Genomic DNA, 21,949 nt, shown 5'->3' on the forward strand with positions numbered 1-21,949 from the left:
AGAAGAGGAAAATATATAAATCCTATTTTATACTACATTATAAGCCGGATTAAAGCAAGCAAGCAAACACAAACGATATATTTCAACACATTATTCATTCGTATTTGTTCATGCTTGTTTGTTCAATGTGAATTCAGTTTAATAATTTCTAATTGAATTTATTTCTTTAACAAAAAATATATTTTAATCGATCAAACTACTGCATCATTTGTGGCAAAGAAAATCCTTCTTCCATGAAGAAGATGTTGTGATCTATAATTTCTTACTATATGCTCCCATTTATGATTATAAAGGCTTCTGAATGCTTCGATCTATGATAAATATAAATTATCATATTATATACGTCAATATTTGAAACTGTAAATAATTTTTTAAGTTAAATTAATACACATATGCTTTTAATATACTTGATTGGAGGATATTTTTATAGCATCTGGCACGATTATCCAAGTGACGCATTCATTATACGGAGGGAAAGTAAGAGAACCTGTATAAGTGTAATATCCAGGACAAGTGCATGCATACAGCATCCAACGTAAACAATCTGTAAATAAGTACATGATTAATTAAAAAATGTTAATATTGTAAACAATATTCTATGTAATTAAAGCTATCATGGAAATAAAAAAATTATCGAATATTACAAAAATAATATATGTATATTCTAAAATAAGTATTTAAAGTATATTTCAAAATAAAATTGATTAAAAATAATTTTTGGAAAATTGCTCTCAATGTTTGCTACAATGAAAAGAAAAAAAAGAAAACACTAACATTAATTAACACTAACAATTATATGAGCTATTCTATGATTAATAGAATTTAATAAATATTATTAAAAAAAGATAATTTCATATTATGTAATTACCCGGAGTAATATTTATGGTGCTCTGCGTTCGTTTTATTTCTGGGAGTTTATGAGTGATTAGAGCAAGCGTAGGATTGTCTGGAATTCCAGGACAACCAACAACCTTTTTATCACAATTAAATGTTATAATTAAATTACAACAATATATAATAAAAGTTATTCTAAAAATAAAACTTTATCATATAAGAAGATTTCTTTTGACAGGTTAGATTTTAATTAATTTTCGACCATTATACCTGCATAAGATAGGAAAGTATTGAAATTCCATCAGATTTGTCATAACACTTATCTATCGATCCATAACGCGTATTCCAATGCATGACTTGTGCTTCCATCGAATACCTTGATAAATACCGTTATTTTGACGTTGCATTGATCTCATTAGTTATGACAACAAATTCGTGTTTTATTTATTTAAAATAAAATATAATTTTAATTTAAATTTAAATTAAATGAAAAATATTAATATATTTTTCACACATAGTTAGTAACTTTTCATATGAAATTCATATCTCTAACCAAATATTGTCGATAGAATGTTCCGCGCCTCGACAGTTGGACGGGCCCCATCGGAATTGTACATTCATAAATTGATATTCATCATCCTTCAATGGGCCGCCACGCATTATCGGCAATCTTCTATTCGCCAATTCGATGTTAACTAAAAATTATTAAACTATAAATGCGTAATGTATTGCTCGGAATTTATATTGAATGAAGAAAACCTGTTTTTCCAGTGTTTGCAAGTATCGCTGTGCCAATGTTTGACCAATAATTTGTCAAAAGTAATGGCGGAAATTTTTTATTCCATACTGCAACGCGACTGATATCGATCGGAGATTGCCGCCATTTCGGAAGACCCGAAGATGACGTCGTGCATAATTTTTGTTCTTGTGTAGAACGCACTTGAAAATAAAATTTATTACATAAATATAATAAGGATATTTTTATATAGCTATTAAACAAGTATATCTATAACACATTTTTTATCTATAAAATATAAAAATTTTTATTTACGTGATTGGAAACTCTTAGATTTGGATGTCATCTGTGCATCACGATGAATACATCGAGCTTTTAAATAGAAAGAAATCTAAAATTAAATTTTCATCTCTTTTAAACGCGACATGTTATTTTTAAAATATTGGTACTAATGTCGTAATTATTTTGATAACATTATTGGAAATAAGTTTTGAGTAATTGACGTGATCATGCAATGAAATAAATAATTTAAAGATTGTTTAAAAGTAAGAAATTATTCATGGTGTTACTAGCCATGAAGCTACTAATACATTATAATCTTTGAATTATCTTCACATTACTTCGCACCATGCTTCACATTATTTTTATAAATTGAAGTAAGCTTTATATATCAATTTTCTTAAAAATTATTTAACCGTAATAATTATTTTACATTATATTTCGTACTTTTCTAAATATTTTTGATAGAAATTAATGCGGAATGAAACAAATTGTGAAGTATATTACTCGCTTAAAAATTTATTACGTCGGAAATACCGCACGTGGGTTTTAACACCGAGTTTTTTTGGTACAAATGTCAGGGAAGCTTTAATACAAAAATGTTAGGTTTTTCGTTAGTAGAATGTATGGTTGCGTGCAGCAGTGTTCTACTTATGGGTACGTATTTCTCAGAAAAATAAAAAGCAATGATTTAATTATAAAATAATAACCTCCACAGAGAGAGAGTTTTTTTTTTGATAACATTATTTTCTAATAATTTTTGTTTGTAATCATCAATTTGAGGTTTTATTTTTAAAATAACTGAAATATTTTTTTAATATTAAATTTCTTTCGTTAGTGTTACTATTAACTGAAATTTTGGAATGGACGCAGTTATTTGCATGGATGGAAAATGATTACCGTTCACCCACTTTTTCATTCGGCTATGCTGCTTATCAGAATGGTCCTCATACATGGAAAGATCTATATCCTGAGAGCACTGGTAGCAATCAATCGCCTATTAATATCACAACTAGGCTCGCTGTAGTAGTGCAACCATCTGAGCCACTTCGATGGAGCAATTATAATAGCGGACCTCTGTCGATGACTATTGCAAATGATGGTCATACTGGTAAATTTTCTAGAAGCAAATTAAAGTATAATGGTATAGGTTTAACATTATATTAATATATAGTAATACTCCGAGGATTCTGGACTAGTACCACATGGCCGCAACTCCAAGGGGGACCTTTGATCGATACATATGATTTCTTTAATGTTATGTTTCACTGGGGTCCATCAAACGAAGAGGGCAGTGAACATACCTTAGACTATGTTCGTTTTCCTATGGAACTACAAATTATTCATGTAAAACGTGGAATTAAATCACCAACAGATGCGATCGCACTTGGAACAAAAGACGGAATAGCGATTACTTCGTTCTTCCTTCAAGTATATTTTTTGTTAACAAATAAATGCACAAGTATTAAGAAATTAAACTAGTAAAATGTACTATATCAAAGTAATTCGTCGTAATTATCCTTACTTATCATAATACATTGACACAGATAAATGACACAGATAATCCTTATTTGGATCATATCATAAGCAATTTGTGGCGTATTACCTGTCCGGGATCTATAGTCTATATACCTCCTTTTCCATTAGAATGGATTTTCGCGCCTTTTGACAGAGATTATTATACATATAGCGGTTCTCTTAGCCAGCCACCTTGTAGTGAAATTGTCACATGGATGGTACAGCAAGAACCAATCGCTATTTCCTCATCCCAGGTAAAATCATACATCACTAAAATATTTTTCAGCTTTTTATCGTCATATAATATAATTTACAGATAGAGAAATTTCGAAAACTTTGTTCAGTAGAGGGCCCATTACTTTTGAATTGTCGACCAGTTCAACCGCTGAATGACCGTGATGTTTATTTTTATGAAGAAAGCTTATCGGGTAATTATTAATTATTAATTTCGATGTAATTTATATCAAATTAATAGATTTATTCGATATGATGATACTGTTATATTTAAGGGAATACAATTTATAAAATTAATGTTAAGAATGTATGTTTACAATAATGCAGCTACTAATTCTGTAAATAGATATAATTTTGAAAATTTTAGAGGTGATAAAATATAAATTTGTGAGAATATAAAATAAATAACAAATTTTTACACAGAGAACAACATTTTTATTATCATTAAGCTGCGTTCTATAAACGCAGGACATTTCGTTTTGCCAAGTGTTTTGAGAAAATAAAAACATATTAAAAGTCACTCATTGTATAATAAACTCTTTTGGCACAAGTTGTATTAATAATATATTCTTCGAAAATTAGTGTCGGAGAGAGGAAAGTATTTCCTTAAAGAATATATATGACGTATTTTTTTACACCAATATATGTATATAATATATATATATATATATATATGTATATATGTATATGTGCATCATCCATTTCGAGATGGACAATAAATGTCTATAAAGATCTAACATACACGTTCATTAGGAGAAGCTGGGATTGATCAAAACTTGTAATTTTTTTTTCAAGTTTCGAAACACAGAGATTATTTTGGCACTATCTTGAACATATATTATTAGGCTAAGTAGAAATATATATATATATATATACGTAAAAATTTAATGACATTTTACTAAGTAAATGAAATTTTTTAATTTCTTTAATTCGAGTTATAGTTAAGAATAATCTAGGCTAGTTAAACGTACTTTGAAAACTCATCAAGTTCAGTCAAAGATAGAGCGTTATATAATTGTAACGCGTTTTTTATTGAACTACTAACATCGTTTAAAAGTCTGTTAATAGAATACATCAATCAGCCTCAGTCTCCCCTAAACATACTCACATAAATATCTTAGTTGTTAAAAATTATGATATTTCTTCAAAAATTTATGTACAACTTTGTGCGAAAAATCATTTTACATCTCAAATTAGGTAAATTTTCTACAAAAAAAGAAAACAACTCGAAAGTTTTCACGCACGCAGCGCATATATCCATCCTTTTTTCTTGGCAAGTGTATTTACAAGACGATAGAACGCCATGGATAACAATTCACATTGCTAGCCAAACTCTCCCGATGGTCGTCGTGAGATACTAACACCAGCGATAACATCGCTATTTTTTATTAGTATTAGTTAGATTGAACTCGATTGAACACGACACAAATGCATACAGTTGTATGTACAGCAGGGTACATTTTGGTCACATTATTGCTGAATGGCAGCAAAACGCGCACAGAAGTGGAAATCGATCTAAATTTAAGCGTAGCACTTATTGTTATTTCGATTCGAAGTTCTCAATGAACAGACACCTTGTGGAATAGAACAAATATTTATATTACTTTCTTCCCCGCAATATTTCCTAACTGCAAATCCCGATTAATGTCCCAACTCACATAACCGAAACGAATTTCGGCAATCTTCCAAGTAGCAATACCGAAGATATAAAATAAATGTTTCTTCTTCCAAAGTTGTCAATGTAAAGATTGGACGTGCCACGACATTCTCTTTACTTCATTGAGACTACGAATCCTGGATCATTCTTCCTGCATATCTCTTATCGTTCGGCAGAGGAAAGCAGACGTTATTATCCCGAAAGTCTGAAATGCATTTTGATTATTTCTTTTTTAAAATATAAGAGTAAAGAAAGATTTAATTTAAGAAAATATTTAATAAATCTATTCTATTATTTATATCAAATCGATTATAATCGATTTGAAAAAAAATGCAAAAAGTTTCTTTAAATATAGAAGAGTAATTACCATAAAATTTTTATAAAGTTTAAAGATCAAAAATACTTTCTTAAATAAAGTCTTTTTACAAAATATTAAAGACACAAAAGAGGAAACCGAGGAGGAAACTATTAAGTTTAGTAAGAAAATATTTGATAAGTCTGTTCTATTTATAATTCATTACAATCTCTATTTCAAAAAGATACAAAAACTCCTTAAAATAAAGAACAGTAATTTATTGTAAAATACAATTTTTATAAGAATGTTTTATAAAGTGTGTGTGAAAAGTTAAAGGCACTTTTTTAAGTAAAAATTACACTGTAAAAAATGAAATGTTAATTTAAGTTAAAGAGTATATAGTGGATTTTCTGAGACATGCAAAAATGTTAAAAATGTTAACACACAAAAATGTTAATTTTTGCATGCCTTAGAAAGTCCACTATAATATTAAAATTAACATTTTATTTTTTACACTGTATGAATCTTTGATTTTACGTTTCTTCAAAATTATTTCTTCCAAGAGCTTGCAAAAAATAATAAAAAGATTTACCTGTATTCCTGCCATTGCCATACCGAGGAATACTAATGTGAAGCTCTCGCACTGCAGCCAGTTCGTGACTTTTCCAAGGCAGCCCTGAGAAAACGCGTTGTTCATTTGAAATATGCAACACTGTAACATGCAATGGCATGATACTTCACGGCACGATGCGTACTTACTTCTTTGTGCCTATATCCCTCGTGACCCTCTTCGTCTTCTACTTGACATGCGGCCTCATCCTTAGGCTGCGGATGCAGCCATGGCTTCTCGTTCAGCTGCCAGCGACAAAAGATTACTCACATAAAGTTCATACATTCGCTTCGTCGCCGACATTTTACTCACATTTTTATGAAACACTCTCGATACAACACTCATTGGACTGCTGCCTGTATTTTTATTCTGTAAAACAGAAGCTTTCGCTTTTACTGACTAACCGTGGATCTTAATTAGACATTTAAGATAAAGAACATTTTAAAAAGAGATGAATCAGAAGATTAAATTATTCATAAAACAATCAAAATATTAAAATATTCATTATGCACAACTTATATGGTTTTCACAAAAGAAATCTCTAAATATTAATATTACATACTGTATAGGAATTTGTATATTTTATTATTTCGAAACATTTCAAAACATTTTATAAACTCTCTCAACTTTCAGAAATTCAATATCCATATATGTTGTTTTAGAATCAATCAATTCAAACATGTACCTCGCTATTTTTGAGAACACAACACGTGAGGGGAACCTGCCTCTTGTTTCCCGAGATTTGACCATCCCTCCACCAAGCAGTGCCATTGTAATCGTCATCGCCGTATATACCGCAGCAATTAAACTGCAATGGAATCATCCATGTGCTCTTCGAACCATCGCGAAATGTCTCATCGGGCAGACGATTTCTGACAAAGCATTGCATGCGACCCCATCATGCATGAAACATAATTTACGTGCGTATTTTGGCGCGTAATACATGCTGCAGGAAAAATGAGACGAAATAATTTTAAATATAACATTTTTAATAGAAAAAGAAAAAAAATGTTTCGTATCATTTCGCTAAAGTGTCGTGCACAAATACAATTACGATGTGCTGCGATGGAAAGCACGTATCCGCGAACTTGACATCTCAAGTAAAACATACAAAAATTCATAATTAATATTGATAGTTGAAAAATTATACGCAAGACGAATTGAACAAAATATATCACAATTAAAAAAAAGATTATATAACAAAAATAAGCGATTTTTTTTAATGACAAGACATGCCATAAAGACCAATGAGCAGTCAAACGAGCAGCTCTGTTGGTACGACACCTTATACTGCGCAAAGTCCAAACTATGGCTGAAGGGAAGATCGCTGGTTGAATCGTGACCATAATCCACCTTTAGTTTATTGGAAAGCCTTTCCTCCAAATCCGATAGGATCTGAAAAGTCATCAACCCACCGATCGCGGCCGTCACCAATTCCGTGATGATAAGCGCGATCAACATGCTCATGTACTGTGGAAAAACAATTACCGATATAAAAACATCACCGACCCTGACCCGACGTCTATAACGGTACGCGCGCCCCCAAGGGGCGGAGGTAATAAAAATGTCGTTTCACTCACGGTGGCGAGGATGCATTGATTTCCGCGTAGCGCGGCGCGGCAACCGAAGAAGCCGACCGTGAGTACGATGAAGCCAAGCCCGAGGAGACTATAAGCTATCAGATTGATAGTCTCGTGCGGCTTAATATCAGGTACGAAAAGATTTAGGATGTGTCCTTTGCTGGGTTCCAAAAGTAACCACGCGCCTATAACGAGCACCGTACAGCCAGCCAACTGCCGAAAGGAAAAGGCAATGAATTTACGATTGTTTCTTTATCGCGACCAGCAAGAGTAATTCTGTATATCCCTCAGGGAACTATACTTTTCTGAACATCGCGTAAATTTAAGCGACTCTTAAAATAATTCTCTCTGCTTTCCTTCAGAAGTAGATTTACGGAATTTAATTCAACCGAGAACAATACAAAGTATGAAAAATGATTGTTTTACTCTAAAGTACACAGAATTACGCCACAATTATTTATAGTTTGAGCATCTAAGTGGCACGTGTCGCTATTTCTAAACTTAATTTATATTTCATAATGTTACAAAATGTGCATGCATGTTATTTACCCATATTAATAGATTGAATGTGAACAACGCGACTTTTAAGTATTTCATATCTGTTATCCTTGATTTTCCAATTAGTCATCAATCTGCAAATATAAGAGCGACCTGTTGTAAGCTCAAATATAGGATGGAAACGTAATAGAATTTGTTATATAAATTTTAAACTCGTTAATTCCTCTTTAATTAATCATTTTTATACAATGTTTATAATAAATATAAATATGCAATGTTTTATTTCATATTTGCTTTGCAACTGTTTTCAACAAAATAATAATAATAATTAAATAATAATAAAAAATAATAATAATAATAATTGCATTTAAATGTCGAATTTAATTAAAGTAAATTATATATACTTTTTAATAATACTTAAAAAATGTTAAATGTTAAATTTAATTAAAGTGAGAGAGTTACATATATTTTTTTAATAATATACTTAAAAAAATGTTTTAATTATAATACTCAAACACATTTTTCTTTTTTTATCTTGATAAACATGAAAAAAACATGGTAGATTATTTTTTTTATTTTAAAATTTTATTTTATTTTTTACTATATATTTAAAAATATTATATAAAAAACGTTTTTTTCGATTATTTCTGATTGCTTTCAAAGTAATACTGAACGAATAAAATTTTGAAAAGATCAAATTTTATGACTCTGAAATTTAAAGCAGAAATGGAAAAATATAGAATAATTAAATTAGGATAATTTTTTCTTTTAGAAATCTATCGAAAAGAAAATTAACAAGAACTTTTTATTTATATAAGTATTATATATATATATTTCCTCAATTCTTTAATTTCAGAAACACTCCGTGTCAAACACAATTTAAAATTCTTTATCTATTTAAACTTTATCTATTTAAACTCTTTATCTATTTAAATTCTTTAGTTATTTTTACACAACTTCATTACATTTATTTATTCATTTTCATTAAACATAAATGAACAATGAAATTATCAAAACACTATTCTAATTTATTAAACTATATATCCAAGTATTTACCTATCACGAACGTTAGCTCACACTTCTCGATTACAAAATGTCTATCACTTGCTTTTGATGTTCGCCAATGTAACTGTTACACAATTACACAATTACAATCTCTCTGTTGTTTATCTTACAAACAACATTACACTGTAGTGTTGAAATCACAAAAGCGGATGCACGTTCGATAATCAAAGACTATCCTTGTCTTGGCGTTCCAATTCGGTTCACAGGTGGTTCGCGATCCCTTTATGGTACGTCATCTCTGTTCGATCGTTTGGACGCTCCGAATTTGCGCGGCCTGAGCTGTTGGCGTCGCGAATGGGAGAACGGACCCGCCTGTTACTTGTCGATACGCTGGAGGATCGATGAAATGCCTCCAGTATTATTTATTCGCGTACTCGTGGACACAGTAATTGCCTATCTCATATGGTTCAAGCTATTTCTCGCATATTAATCCAGACAGGAGGACCGCGATCGAGTAGTTACCGCCGCGGACAGTCTGAACGTTACCTGGCAAAACGAACGAGTCTGCCTCCGGTTCCCTCCGGATGCCTTTTGCCTCTAGTTTCTCGTTTCTACGTCACCGACGCTGGTCCAGATGCGTCTGCGTGCTCTCGTCGTCGCGGCGCCGACGCTCTATCGTCGGGTACGGTTGAAACCCGCTACCCAGAACGATCCCGTTGACGGTTTCGTACCTCACCGACACACTTACAATTCCCACCTACGAGTATGAGTGATGAGTGTGAGATCTAAGGCAGCTCCAAGTATAATTTCCCACGTTCTAATTAAAATGTTTTAGCTATTCTAATTAAAGACTTGCATATGTAGAGCATTATTCCGACTGCATTATAATTGTTCCTCTTTTGAGCATAAAGTCGAAACTATCGAAGGCACAGAGCTACGTGATTTTAGAACGAACTTTAAAATGAGTTTTCGCATGGAAGGATGCATCACGTGTCAGCAACTCTGCGTGTAATGTATTAAAAATACTATCGAGACGATAAAGTTAGCTACGCAATAACTTTACAAGGGCGTAATAATTTTACATCCCATTTAACACAGAGACTCCAAGAGAAGACGTTTCTATGTCCTCTGGACATTTTAAGGACATTTCCAGAATGTCTCTTAAATAAAGAAATGTGAAATCAGCCAACGTATTATAGATTAGACGTGTGTAAACGTTCGTATATTTGATTCTTGCAAAAAATTATAGACGTTTTAACCTTTTCGATTGAGTCTTCATCAGTGTAATGATAAAAAAATCCATAAAAAGATGTAATACAGTGAAATTGGAGTATCGTTAATACATATATTCATAATATGATAATGCTGTCTGTCATATCTAACAAAATACTCAAATCATACATTTCAAATTATCTATAATTTAACAAAGGTTTCAAAAAAGTTGTTAAATCATAGGTCAATCAGTTTAAAAAAAAAATTTACATAATAATGTTAACGATGTTAAATAAGACATGTTAGACATCTTAAATAAAGTGTGCTGTATGGGATAATATACTCCACACGTTCTCGCTTTAAAGACATGATTTATTATATGTGAAAATGCAAAACATGAGAATTAGACAAAGTTGCTTCAGCTGTGTGAAAACTTGAATGAACTAGAAATAACGTTTACGTAACAATTCGGCAAAGGAACGGTCGTGTGTTTTGTGACGAGAGAATATTTTTGTGGAGCGTTGGTGTTGTAAACAAAAACTCCATTATTATGTAAATATAATAAATTTATTATTAGGTATTAACAATTTTTTACAGAATTCGCGCTTAAATATTATACAACTATACGAGTAAAGGTATCATCGCTATAATCGGAGAACACTTGTAACACGTACATACACGTGATTTCTTGTTTTCTCTTTCAATATAAAACGCGGCTTATAAATTGCAGTAGACGCCTGCTGTATACGACTAGAGATATACATTCAATCAAGTCGTATCATATACGCAATTCCTCTCAATGTCGCCTCCCCCAACTCCCAATATCTTCCCGCGGATCTGTCGACCTTTCAGTCCACAAAGTCGAATAGCGTGGTCGAAAACTGCAAGAGGAAATGGACAATTACGCGTGCCTAATTAAGTACTCTTCACCATTTACATCGTCACGAGTGTCGATGACGCGTTCTCCGCATGGCAGTCGTTAAGTACCGCTGATGCGATCGTGTGAACAAGTCGCAGTGGAAACCCGCAACAACTGCCATGAAGCTTCATCGGTATTCTTGCGATCACGTACAAACAGTATGCACCATCGTCATTGCCTCGGTTAATTGTGATTACAATAGAATGACATGAGCAAACATGCGATCGTATAAATAAAAAAAAGTATTACACGTATATAGTACACAACGTGATCGAGATCGATCATTTACAAGGTCGCACGAGCCGACGAGACTCGTGCAGAGACATGCATTCACAAGTACACGCCGTTCGTACAATATAACAAGTAGCTTCGTCCTCGAAACTTAAGTCTACAACTTGAATCGCAGTGGTATTCTCTCTCTCTCTCTCTCTCTCTCTCTCTCTATGATTAAAATGTACATTTATGCATTACGGATGAAAGTCCACATACAAGTGAAATGTGAAAAACATTAATTTTCTGAAATTAATCGAGACTCAGTTATTGCACGGCAACTATTTTATATCTGTGTATACAATCGCGTAATGGCTTGCTATAATTAATTCAAGGCGCTGCGATTATTCGCAATCTTGCAATTTGTTAGCAAAAGCTCTATCGGCTTCAACGCGAAAACGCGATGCTTGGATTGAAAATAAATCGCGCGGAATATCGGCTGGCTCTAAAGGATATCCGCGCTCTCTTTCATAGACGCCTTTTACGCGTGCGATATTTTCACGGCCTCGTTCCTACCGTCGTATCTGAAACGCTATAACACTGCTCTTTTATGGATATCACATACGGAACAACTCGTTCAGAATGTGTCCCACCGGGAATTCCGCGGCTGCATTGCGCGCGCTGAATCAGCACAGCAGGTACACATTCAGAAGATGACATATGAAAGGAAGAAATCTATAGATACAAAGTCATTCAACTATTTATAAGCTTTCATATGCTCTTCGTATGGCGCTTTAATGTTGCTTAACGCGTCAGGAAAAAAAATGCTACGTAGCGTCAAGAATTCTTCTCGTTGTCATATTTCATGCATTTGTCAAAACTAAATGCAAAAAGAATTACATCCGCTCGAAGGATAGGTGAATGTTGATTTTACGTATGTCGTAAATGCGAGACAATATTCGTTGATAGGATTTTTACGCGTGAGATTTGAAATTTTTTAACGTTTAAATCTTATCATTGATTGAACTTTGATGTGAAAAAAATGTTATGTCCATCACAGTTGTTCGTCTTATCGTGTATACAATATATGTATCAAAATAAAAATTACAGGATGCTGTAAGTTATATCATTTATAAGATTATATCTCAATCTTTCTTTTTCGCGTATAATTCGGTGGCAGTCTTTAAAGTAACAAACATTCGCACATCATCTTGTGCAGCAAGACTTACAATTCTGTCGTGGTCTCCACGGGACTTTGCTCGCCCAGATACGTGAATCCGAGATGCGAGTAATCCTTCCTCTCCCTGAAGATAACGTTGTCGTTGGACGGACTAGGACTCAGCAGATCACCGCCATGATTATACAAGGGATTAAGTACCGGTGTCGCGTCGCGATTGTTGAGGGTATTCGTGTTACTCGCGCTGTGATTCTTTCGGCCCAGTGTGGACCGTCTTAGGGAATGAATATTGGTATCGCCATGATTGCCGACAATACTGGATGCTCGTGCCGTGGTCGCTGCTTCGGAACTAACGGGGCTTTGTTGGCCTTAAAGCAGAACACATAAGCTCGTTGTACATCTCGGATATCCACTACAAACTAGTATTATTTAAAAAGTATTTAATTATTACGTTAATCCTCTAAATGAAATAACTTTAGTTTAAGAAAAATTACATTGTAAAAAATAAAATGTTAATTTTAACTTAAAAATAGTAGATTTTCTGAGATATACATTTTTATGTTAATTTTAATATTTTTGTGTGTCTCAGAAAGTCCATTAAACGTTTTCAAGTTAAAATTAATATTTTATTTTTTACAGTGTAATGTTAATACAATAGATTATGAAGATAAATATGTTTTTAATTTCATTTTGTAATTGATTGTGAATAATAACATGAAATGGGATATAAATGCAGAATATTTTAATTCTGTAATCTTTATCTAGTATTTTTGAGAAATGTAGCTTGCATTTCTCAAAAATATCTGCAAGAATGCAGATATTATATCGTCTGCTACGAATTACCGGTACTGTCTCCATGATCTTTGGTGATGTAGCTGACGTTGTCCAAACTAAATGCGTGATTTTTGTTGCTGAAATCCAATTGTAAGTCGTTGCAGCTATCGTTGTCGTCAACCGGCACGCTCATTTGAAGCACTTGCGTCTCGTATTCCTTCAAATTGGGTTCCACGTAAACAGGATCATATCGTGGCACCACATACATGCGTTGCATACGTTCCTTGTACGCTTTATACCTACACATTTTCACGATAAGAATTTCTCGGTGAGCTTTAAATTCCTCGTCGCAGAAGTAAACATTCTAAAGAAAGAACTAATTTTACCGCGATCGCAATGTCGAAGTAATAAGTTTGCGCGGAGATATTCAAAGCGGAAAGCACAATTAAAGCTAATGGAGGTAATGAAGAGCGGTATAAATTTGTATGCCTCGTACTTGATGTCAAATGAATATTCACACTCATGAAACAACTCTCTCAGCGATCGTAATAACAACTAAAACGGTAATAACAGATGTTCTCTAATTCAGTATTTGTGTGCAACAATTTTTATTAAAACAACATGCAAAAATGTCATAAAAATCTACTAGCTTAAGTTTGCAAGCCAACACAAATTTAAATTTTTTGAAACATCGTCTATATGTTATATTTAATTATATCTACATGCAAGTATATCTATATATAAGTTTATTTTTATCCGTAATGAATTTATCATGTACATGAAAAAAATTATGTCGTATTATTAGCAGTAATTTAATTAAAAATAATATTGTTAATTCAATGACATCAAACAAATATATCATATTTTATTAAAATATTATTTGTTTCATAAATACCGCTATCTATTAAATAAACAAGAATAACAAGATTTTCAATTAGAACACTGCTAACCAATGCTGTTAATATAACATCGTTTTTTCTGTATATACAAGTTTAATTTAAATTGTTTATTACTTTAATAATCTATAATAAACCGTTAATATCACGTGTTGCATCTTAGCTTTAATTATCTTTTTATAAATGTATTTGTCGATTTATTTTAACTCGCGCAGTATTAAAAGGTTTCATTATTAAAATCAGAACACTTACTTGGACCAGGAGACGCATATGTATATGATACCGGCAATGCCGAGGATCAAAATCACGCACGCGATGATGATTAGCGCGTACGGGAATACTTCGCCGCTGAACGCGACCGCCGTTTGTGTTCGAACTGGTTCGGGTGGCATCACGGGTGCATGAATATCGATGGCATTTGCTCGCACTAACGTAGACACGTCAAAGGTGATATTTGACATGGCTGATTTATCCATGATAGATCTGTCGAACATTCGGCGCTTTTAATATTTGCCCACGAGCAAATGTTACGTTAATCAAAAGTTATAATTGATTTTTCGATACTCGCATAAAAAACGTGCCTTTCATTATCAAACACAGAATAGTCGTTGAAATTCAATTTAATTTTTTATTAATTTAAATTACAATAAAGCTCAAATTTTGTTTAGAAAAAAAAATTACTAAGAGATTTCTAGCAATTTAAATGTGCTGTATTTACAAAGAATTTAAAATTGTAATCAAGAAAACAATTAGTTCACAAATTATGTTAAAATAATATATATTTAAAAAGAGTTCTATTTAAATATTTAATTTAATCAATTATTACAACGTTATCAAAGAGAAAGTTTTAAAGCAATTTCTTGTTGCGTAACCATTAATTCTGAAATATTTTAGAAATCAATTTAATAATATTCTATTTCATTTACGGAAGTAGATATCTAAAAGCATATTGCAATGTGAGCATTACGGTAATTACGTAATACTGTTCCGCAAATAAATGTGAGACATCATAGCTTTAGCGTATTTAATACAAAGATAGAGTTAAGGTGATATTATAACGAAACTCAGACTGCAAAACGTAATTTTCTTGTTAACATAAAATCTAAATAAATAATAATGTTAAATTTGTTAACAAAATTCTATTTATGGAATTTTTTTGTGTATTATTTTAAATTATTGTGTCTTACAAAAATTCAATTTAAAATATTTATTTATTTGTTTAAATAATGGACAATGTGCTTTTAATATTCAAATAAATAATCAATCACTTCAATCATATTATATAAAGGGCGCATTTTAAAACTTACCTCTGCACTTTGGTACTGTTTCTATTTAATATAGCTTCGGTATCCGGATCGATCGCGTAGAACCATACATCGGAATCTTGCGGGAATGTCTCGATAGTGCCATTCTTCGTGAGGACCTTTCTCATCGCGACTCTGTCAATGCTGATCAGCAGGCCGCTCTTCTGTTGAATTACATTTGCTATTTTATCGGCTTCTTTTTGCAATACGTCCGGCGCCGCATCTTGCACCACAAGGATCATCAGGTTTTCTTCCCCGATAAGATTGACGATCACCGGCGCGATAATAGAATTGTAGTTGTCACTCGAGTTAGGATTGTCGCGCACGCGAACGTCGAATTTAAAGGGAAGCTCGGTTGCATCCACATGGTCGAACGTCGCCGTAGTCCTGATTATACCGGTGGAGCTGTCGATGGTGAAGTAACCGGAACCTCGCCCTTCCAGGATTTTATACTCCAGCTTGCCGTACTTGCCATTATCTTTATCGATAGCCTTCACTTGTATGACGGTGGACGCGAATTGCGCGGTGCGCGGAATCGCTGCAAAGTAACGTCCTCTCGTGAGCTTCTGACTTGCCTCCGGGAAAATAAACTCGGGCTTGTTATCATTTACATCCAGCACCTGGATCTTTACCTGCAATTTTATTAGAGAAAAATGAGAATTGATAATCTTGCTGCAACAGTTATTTCACATAAATTATAGTTTTACGTAAACACAAATTAGATTTTTTATGCATTTCCCTTTTCTTAGGAATATAAATTTTAATATATGTTTTAAAATTAAATTTTGCTAGATTAGACGAGATAAGAAAAGTTGTGGATTTATATCTTTTGCGTTTAAATTTCTTCATGTAAATTATTGGAAATTTTTGTTACATAAAGATTTGTAATTGAAGCGATAATATTTAAGTTATATCTGCAAGATAGATAATTAAGTTTTTGTGTATTCCATATTAATTAATTTATCTTTAGTAGGTCTATTCGTATTAATATAATAGCTACATAATATTTTATTTGAATTATAAAGATTCTCGTTTCACACAGAATAAAAACACCGATAAGTTCTATCGCGTTTCTCACCATCGTCGTATTTCTGCCTGAGTTTAAAAGGCCTGAGAGCGATTCCAGTTTGATCTTAATCTGGTAAGATTCCGTCGTCTCATAATCTAGCGCTCCTTTCTTCAGCCTCAGCGCGCAATTTCGCTCCTTCGTAACGTTCGCTTCGAACAGGCCTTCTTCATTGCCGCTATAAATCTCGCATCTGAGCGGCGTGGTGTTGTATGCGTGACTGTTGATGATAGTGATTATCTTTATTAGCGTGTTGTCGCCCGCGTCTTCGGGTACCTCGACGTTATACGAGTTCTCTGCGAAACCCAAACCGATCTCCGGCGGAACCGTCGCCACATGACGTACGTAGACTGTCACAGTGGTCTCGGACGACAATGGTGGGTCTCCCATATCGTATGCTAGCACGTCGATCTGAGAAAAAAGAATTACCTCGTTATATAGATGAGCCAGATCGCGAGCGATGTGCGGTGTCGAGTTATATACGGAGGATCAAATACCTGATACTCAGAGTCAGTCTCCTTGCGCAAGTCATCTCGTACTCGGAGTACACCGGTATCGGGATCGATTACGAAATACTTGCTGGCGATGCCGCGGCCAATGATATCATATCGAACCTACGGATACCAGGCTCGGTGAAAATCTATCTTCTTGTTTATTTAACGGAGAAAAAATTAAATACTGGAAAGAAGTCAATACACCAACCTGATTTCCCGGAGCGGTACCATCGGAATCTGCAGCAACAAGATCGATTACAGTCGTTCCTATAGGGACGTCGTCGTCCAGCGTAATCGGACGTGGTACTGATGTAAATACCGGTGGAATGTCGTTCACATCCTGCCATGATGCGTTTAAAACGTTATTAATCCGTCGAGTAAGAAAATATAAAAATACAGTTAAATTAAAAGTTCGAAGTATAATAAATAATAGGGTGATCGTTGATTATGATATTAATGTGATCAACATAAACCGGTTCCGTTAAATTGATCCCATAGATTAATTCCCGTGACTGAGATAGGCAATTAATTTCCCGTTTTAACATTTTAACTTTTAACTACAGATTATGCATTAATGCAGAAGAACTAATATTAATGTAGGTATTAATGTAGGTATGTCGGGTACATATTTTATTTAATTATGAAATGTTAAATAAAATTTGTATTTAATTATTTTATTTAATTATATATAAAATCTTCTAACTCATTAATCATAAATGACAATTTATTTTACTAAAATAAAATCTTATTTACATGATTTCTTCTCAATATAATAAATAAAAATCGATAGCAGTTTAAATTAGCTATATAATGTGATATTCTAAAAAGCATTCATGTGTAGTATATGATGCGCCAACGATAATAGTAAATCGATGATATTGACAACTACCATAAATAAAGATTCAGACACTCATAAAAAATACCTGAACATTAATAACAACGCGGGTGGTGGAACCAGGTAGATCGCTAGTATTCTCCGCAGTGCCTATGATAAGTACATGCTGGTTTTGGCTTTCATAATCAAGACCGCGGATAGTTTTTATTATTCCAGTCTTCGGGTCTATGCTGAAGAGTTCGGTATCCCCTTGTTTGATCATGTACGTAATTTGCTTCTTTGTGTCCGGATCATCGGCCTAGAAGTAATCGCGTTAGCTTCAAAATCTGAATAAGACGGCCGTCCCAGGATGCACTATCCTTTCCACCTCATCGATGGGGATGGCAATCATCGACGACGCGAGTAACACGAATATCTCTCGAATCGGAACGAGTGTACGTCTCGATTATCCAATGAACTTTTGAAACTTCTCGAGCGAATCTCGTCTCTCATCCTCGATGAAATTACATCCCTTATTATGATCCATTTCGGAACTAATTTCACACTCGGCATGTTACACGAACAAGTCAAGACGCTTTATCTTAACGCGAACGTTTTGTATTCGAATCCACATTAAACGATCAACGTCGCACGAGAGTCTCAATTTTCATTAAATTAAATCTACAGGAACTGATGCGAATAGACGGATTAATCTCTTTTAATCGCACTTCTCCCGCTTTACACGTTTTCCATTCGAGAACAGACGCTATTATGAATAGTATTACTGCGGTCTGACATGCGACTCACCGTGACTTGAATTACATTATGGTCTGGCACGTTTTCCTTGACACGTGCCTCGTAACTGCTTTGGTGAAAGACTGGAACCTCATCCTCGACATCTATGACTTTTACCGTGACTGTCGCAGTTGCCAAACGATAATCAGGGGCTCCATCCCTTGCAGTCACTACGAATTTGTATTCCTACGCAATTTATGCAAGTTATATTTTATTACATTCAATAAATGCAAAATTAGAAAAAAGATTTATCGATCTTAACCGACACAACACATCTCTTAGAGAATTGTGTTGTGTTTGGAAATTTTATAATTTAATTCTGAATTTCAAGAGATGTCAGAATAAAATAAAAAGTTTTAATGTAATGCATAATCATATTCTTAAAACGATTTTAACGACAATTTTTACAACATGATTAATTAAAGTTTTTATCACATTGCATGAAATTATTATCAGGCTTTTTTACACAATGCATTTCTATCAATGAAAATTACATAGACTTTAATTCAAATACGCAGTTTGCCCATTTTCTTTGTCTCAAGCGCACATAATAGTACAATTGAAATTTAACTGTGACGACATTCTCGTAATCCGAGTATAAATTAAACTGTTTCATTGTAAGATATTCTCAAGTTGTATTCGTAGTTTATAATTTTAGAACTGAAGAGCACCTAGAATCCTGAAAAGTGTAATAAGTTCTTATGCATTATTTGAAGCAGCTTTTCACAAATTCATTCGGAAAAATTCATTAATAGTTCAAAGTTCTCCAATATATTATCTCCAATAATCGTCTAGCTCGAAATAATCAAAATATCCCAAAATGAATGTTTTCCCAATAAATTGAAGGATAAAAAGTATAAAAATACTTATATGGATTTTCTAATTAACATTGTTAAAAATATAAATTTTACATTAAAATAATATGATATATTATTAATAATATAATATAATATATTATTTTAATGTTTTACATTAAAAGCTAAAAGAATAATGGAAATATCACTCACATCGTTCTGCTCGTAATCCAGCACTATTTTCGTCAGAACATCGCCAGTCTCGGGATCCACGGTAAACGGAATATCGTCAGGTACGAAATAAGTGACTTCGGCATTTATACCTTCGTCGGCGTCTTCGGCATGCACGCGGCCAATTAATTTACGTGCTTCGTTCTCCTTGACGGTAAATTCATAAGGGAGACCCACGAATTCGGGATTCTTATCGTTGATATCGGTAACCATAATATTGACCGTCGCGGTGCTGTAGAGACCACCGGTATCCTCAGCTTTTATCAACTACATAAACCAATAATATCACAGTATTACACTCTGTTTTTAATTTTTTCCAATTTGACGAAATGTGGATAATGACGACAATAAAAATACTTGGAGAGCCTCAATCAATAAGATTTTATTTTTAATATATAATTCTTTTACGAGAAATTTTTTTCTTTAAGAAATTGAATGTAGCAAAAATTATATATGCTATAAAATATTAAAAATATAAATTTTTACCTTTTTATTTAAAGTATGTAAACAGATTATATATGTTAATAAATGTTAATAATGTTGTTGTGCTTCGATTTCGCTACTTGTTTACACATACAGAGAAAGAGACACACTGATGCTTCCATAGATTAGATAAAAGCTATCAGTAGAAAGTGGTGTAAAGCAAGAAGTGCATTGGCTTGTAGAGGATGTAGGAAGTTCATACTATAATGTTTGAAGATATCGACTTACCAACTGATACCGGGTCAGGTCCTCCCTATCCAACTTCCTTATAACGGTAATAACGCCTGATTTGTCGCCGATCGCAAACTGGCGCAAGTCATTTCCTGATACTATCGAGTACGATACCGGGTCGTTTTCTGGATCAGTGGCCTGTAACGTTTATTGATAACGCTATATTATTATAATCATTTAAAAATCCATTGTTTTAAAAAGAAAAAGACAATCCGGATCGATTTCATAGAATTCAAAGAAGAGAGATTCACATTCTGATACAGAATAATTAATTACGAAACTTGTTTTTATATAACCCGAAAAAACTAATATAAATAGAAGAATGAAGCATAGATCGAATGCTTCATCAACGTGATAGAAAGACGAAAGGAAAAAAAACAATAAAGTATATATCGAGCAGATACAGTTCTATTAGAGCAGAGTTGAAGCTTTAAAATAAAACGCCAATGAGAAGGACATCATATCAAGGATACTCACAGTGATAGTCGCGACTGTGGAATTGATGGAGGCTCCCTCGCTGACTTGCACCTCGTACACCGGTTGCTGGAACACGGGGCTTCTGGTGTTGGGCCCGGGAATGACGTTCACCTCGACGATTGTCTGCGAGTACTTGCCACCTTTGTCGGTGGCCTGCACTGTGATGCTGTACTGTTCGCCAGCGTTAAGTTTCCTCACAGACTCGATAACTCCGGTCTTTGGATCTATCTTGAATTTATGCAAGCCGTTGTTTGACACGTGATAAATACTGTACGTTATCTCGGCGTTCTCACCCTCGTCATTGTCCGTGGCTTCCACCTGAGCGAGATCAGATTAAAGTCTCTTAGAGTCTCGAATCTTTTTAAGCGCGAAAAAGAATTATGGAGCACTAACAAGCAATAAATTAATGACAATTTAGATAAGTACTAAAAAGTATCAAATATAAAAAAATACGAATTACTCGCAATTATTATTATTATTCTCAAATATATAAAGTTGTTAGTCAAGAAGCATAAAAAAACCACCTTCGCTATTTGTCTCTTTGTCTCTCCCGCTTGAACAGTGATGGGTGCCATCATCGGAAGCAGAGGCGCATTGTCGTTAACATCGTTCAACGTTACGACAAACGATAGAGGTGAAGACGCAGCCACACCCGTTTTCTCCCGGGCGACAACCTGGAATCGAAAGCGGCCAGGACTCGGAGGATCTCGGTCCAAATTCTCCTCATTCACGACAAGAACGCCGGACGGATCGATCGCAAAGAAATTTGTAGTCAGTTCGAAAGTATACGTCGGTTTTGGATCGTCTGGTCCCTGGATATAGAAAC

General features: G+C 33.6%; 4 protein-coding genes across 4 annotated transcripts in view; 1 reads left to right on the forward strand and 3 right to left on the reverse strand.

Annotated features, from left to right (window-relative positions):
- Positions 1-191: 191 nt before the first annotated feature.
- Positions 192-1,916, reverse strand: LOC105622089 (carbonic anhydrase 2-like). Its single transcript, XM_012203523.1, has 7 exons — positions 1,886-1,916; positions 1,594-1,773; positions 1,388-1,529; positions 1,105-1,210; positions 869-971; positions 408-544; positions 192-311 (listed from the first exon to the last, which is right to left on the reverse strand). Exons 1-7 carry the CDS (start codon positions 1,914-1,916, stop codon positions 192-194), a joined length of 819 nt encoding a protein of 272 aa, XP_012058913.1.
- A 532-nt stretch (positions 1,917-2,448) lies between these two features.
- Positions 2,449-3,806, forward strand: LOC105622091 (carbonic anhydrase 1-like). Its single transcript, XM_012203524.1, has 5 exons — positions 2,449-2,506; positions 2,688-2,960; positions 3,024-3,280; positions 3,397-3,621; positions 3,684-3,806. Exons 1-5 carry the CDS (start codon positions 2,449-2,451, stop codon positions 3,804-3,806), a joined length of 936 nt encoding a protein of 311 aa, XP_012058914.1.
- Positions 3,807-5,400: 1,594 nt separating this feature from the next.
- Positions 5,401-8,340, reverse strand: LOC105622014 (tetraspanin-11-like). Its single transcript, XM_012203449.1, has 8 exons — positions 8,293-8,340; positions 7,744-7,956; positions 7,448-7,633; positions 6,849-6,971; positions 6,476-6,532; positions 6,313-6,408; positions 6,146-6,229; positions 5,401-5,463 (listed from the first exon to the last, which is right to left on the reverse strand). The coding sequence occupies exons 1-8, from the start codon at positions 8,338-8,340 to the stop codon at positions 5,401-5,403; spliced, it is 870 nt and encodes a 289-aa protein (XP_012058839.1).
- A 4,472-nt stretch (positions 8,341-12,812) lies between these two features.
- Positions 12,813-21,949, reverse strand: part of LOC105622015 (protocadherin-15) — a 44,829-nt gene continuing 35,692 nt past the window's right edge. Inside the window, exons 9-21 of the mRNA XM_012203450.1 lie at positions 21,648-21,935; positions 21,124-21,441; positions 20,644-20,784; positions 19,915-20,199; positions 18,920-19,093; positions 18,222-18,431; positions 17,507-17,638; positions 17,302-17,418; positions 16,817-17,215; positions 15,742-16,370; positions 14,687-14,917; positions 13,608-13,837; positions 12,813-13,132 (exon numbers count right to left, since the gene is read on the reverse strand). Of these exons, the coding sequence (XP_012058840.1) occupies positions 12,813-13,132; positions 13,608-13,837; positions 14,687-14,917; positions 15,742-16,370; positions 16,817-17,215; positions 17,302-17,418; positions 17,507-17,638; positions 18,222-18,431; positions 18,920-19,093; positions 19,915-20,199; positions 20,644-20,784; positions 21,124-21,441; positions 21,648-21,935 (3,474 nt within the window). The remainder of the gene's footprint in view (positions 13,133-13,607; positions 13,838-14,686; positions 14,918-15,741; positions 16,371-16,816; positions 17,216-17,301; positions 17,419-17,506; positions 17,639-18,221; positions 18,432-18,919; positions 19,094-19,914; positions 20,200-20,643; positions 20,785-21,123; positions 21,442-21,647; positions 21,936-21,949) is intronic.

This window comes from Atta cephalotes (assembly GCF_000143395.1).
Source record: "Atta cephalotes unplaced genomic scaffold scaffold00039, whole genome shotgun sequence".
Lineage (NCBI taxonomy): Eukaryota > Metazoa > Arthropoda > Insecta > Hymenoptera > Formicidae > Atta > Atta cephalotes.

Excerpts from the sequence above, each read along its gene's own strand:
- LOC105622091 (XM_012203524.1), top strand. The coding sequence starts at position 2,449 with ATGTTAGGTTTTTCGTTAGTAGAATGTATGGTTGCGTGCAGCAGTGTT. Across the intron at positions 2,507-2,687 it reads CAGCAGTGTTCTACTTATGG|TGTTACTATTAACTGAAATT; the intron begins GTACGTATTTCT and ends TTCTTTCGTTAG. Across the intron at positions 3,622-3,683 it reads TCGCTATTTCCTCATCCCAG|ATAGAGAAATTTCGAAAACT; the intron begins GTAAAATCATAC and ends TATAATTTACAG.
- LOC105622014 (XM_012203449.1), bottom strand. The coding sequence starts at position 8,340 with ATGAAATACTTAAAAGTCGCGTTGTTCACATTCAATCTATTAATATGG. Across the intron at positions 6,409-6,475 it reads CGAGAGTGTTTCATAAAAAT|CTGAACGAGAAGCCATGGCT; the intron begins GTGAGTAAAATG and ends TGTCGCTGGCAG. Across the intron at positions 5,464-6,145 it reads TGGCAATGGCAGGAATACAG|ACTTTCGGGATAATAACGTC; the intron begins GTAAATCTTTTT and ends AATGCATTTCAG.
- LOC105622089 (XM_012203523.1), bottom strand. The coding sequence starts at position 1,916 with ATGACATCCAAATCTAAGAGTTTCCAATCAC. Across the intron at positions 1,774-1,885 it reads ATCTAAGAGTTTCCAATCAC|TGCGTTCTACACAAGAACAA; the intron begins GTAAATAAAAAT and ends TTTATTTTCAAG. Across the intron at positions 545-868 it reads CACCATAAATATTACTCCGG|ATTGTTTACGTTGGATGCTG; the intron begins GTAATTACATAA and ends ACTTATTTACAG.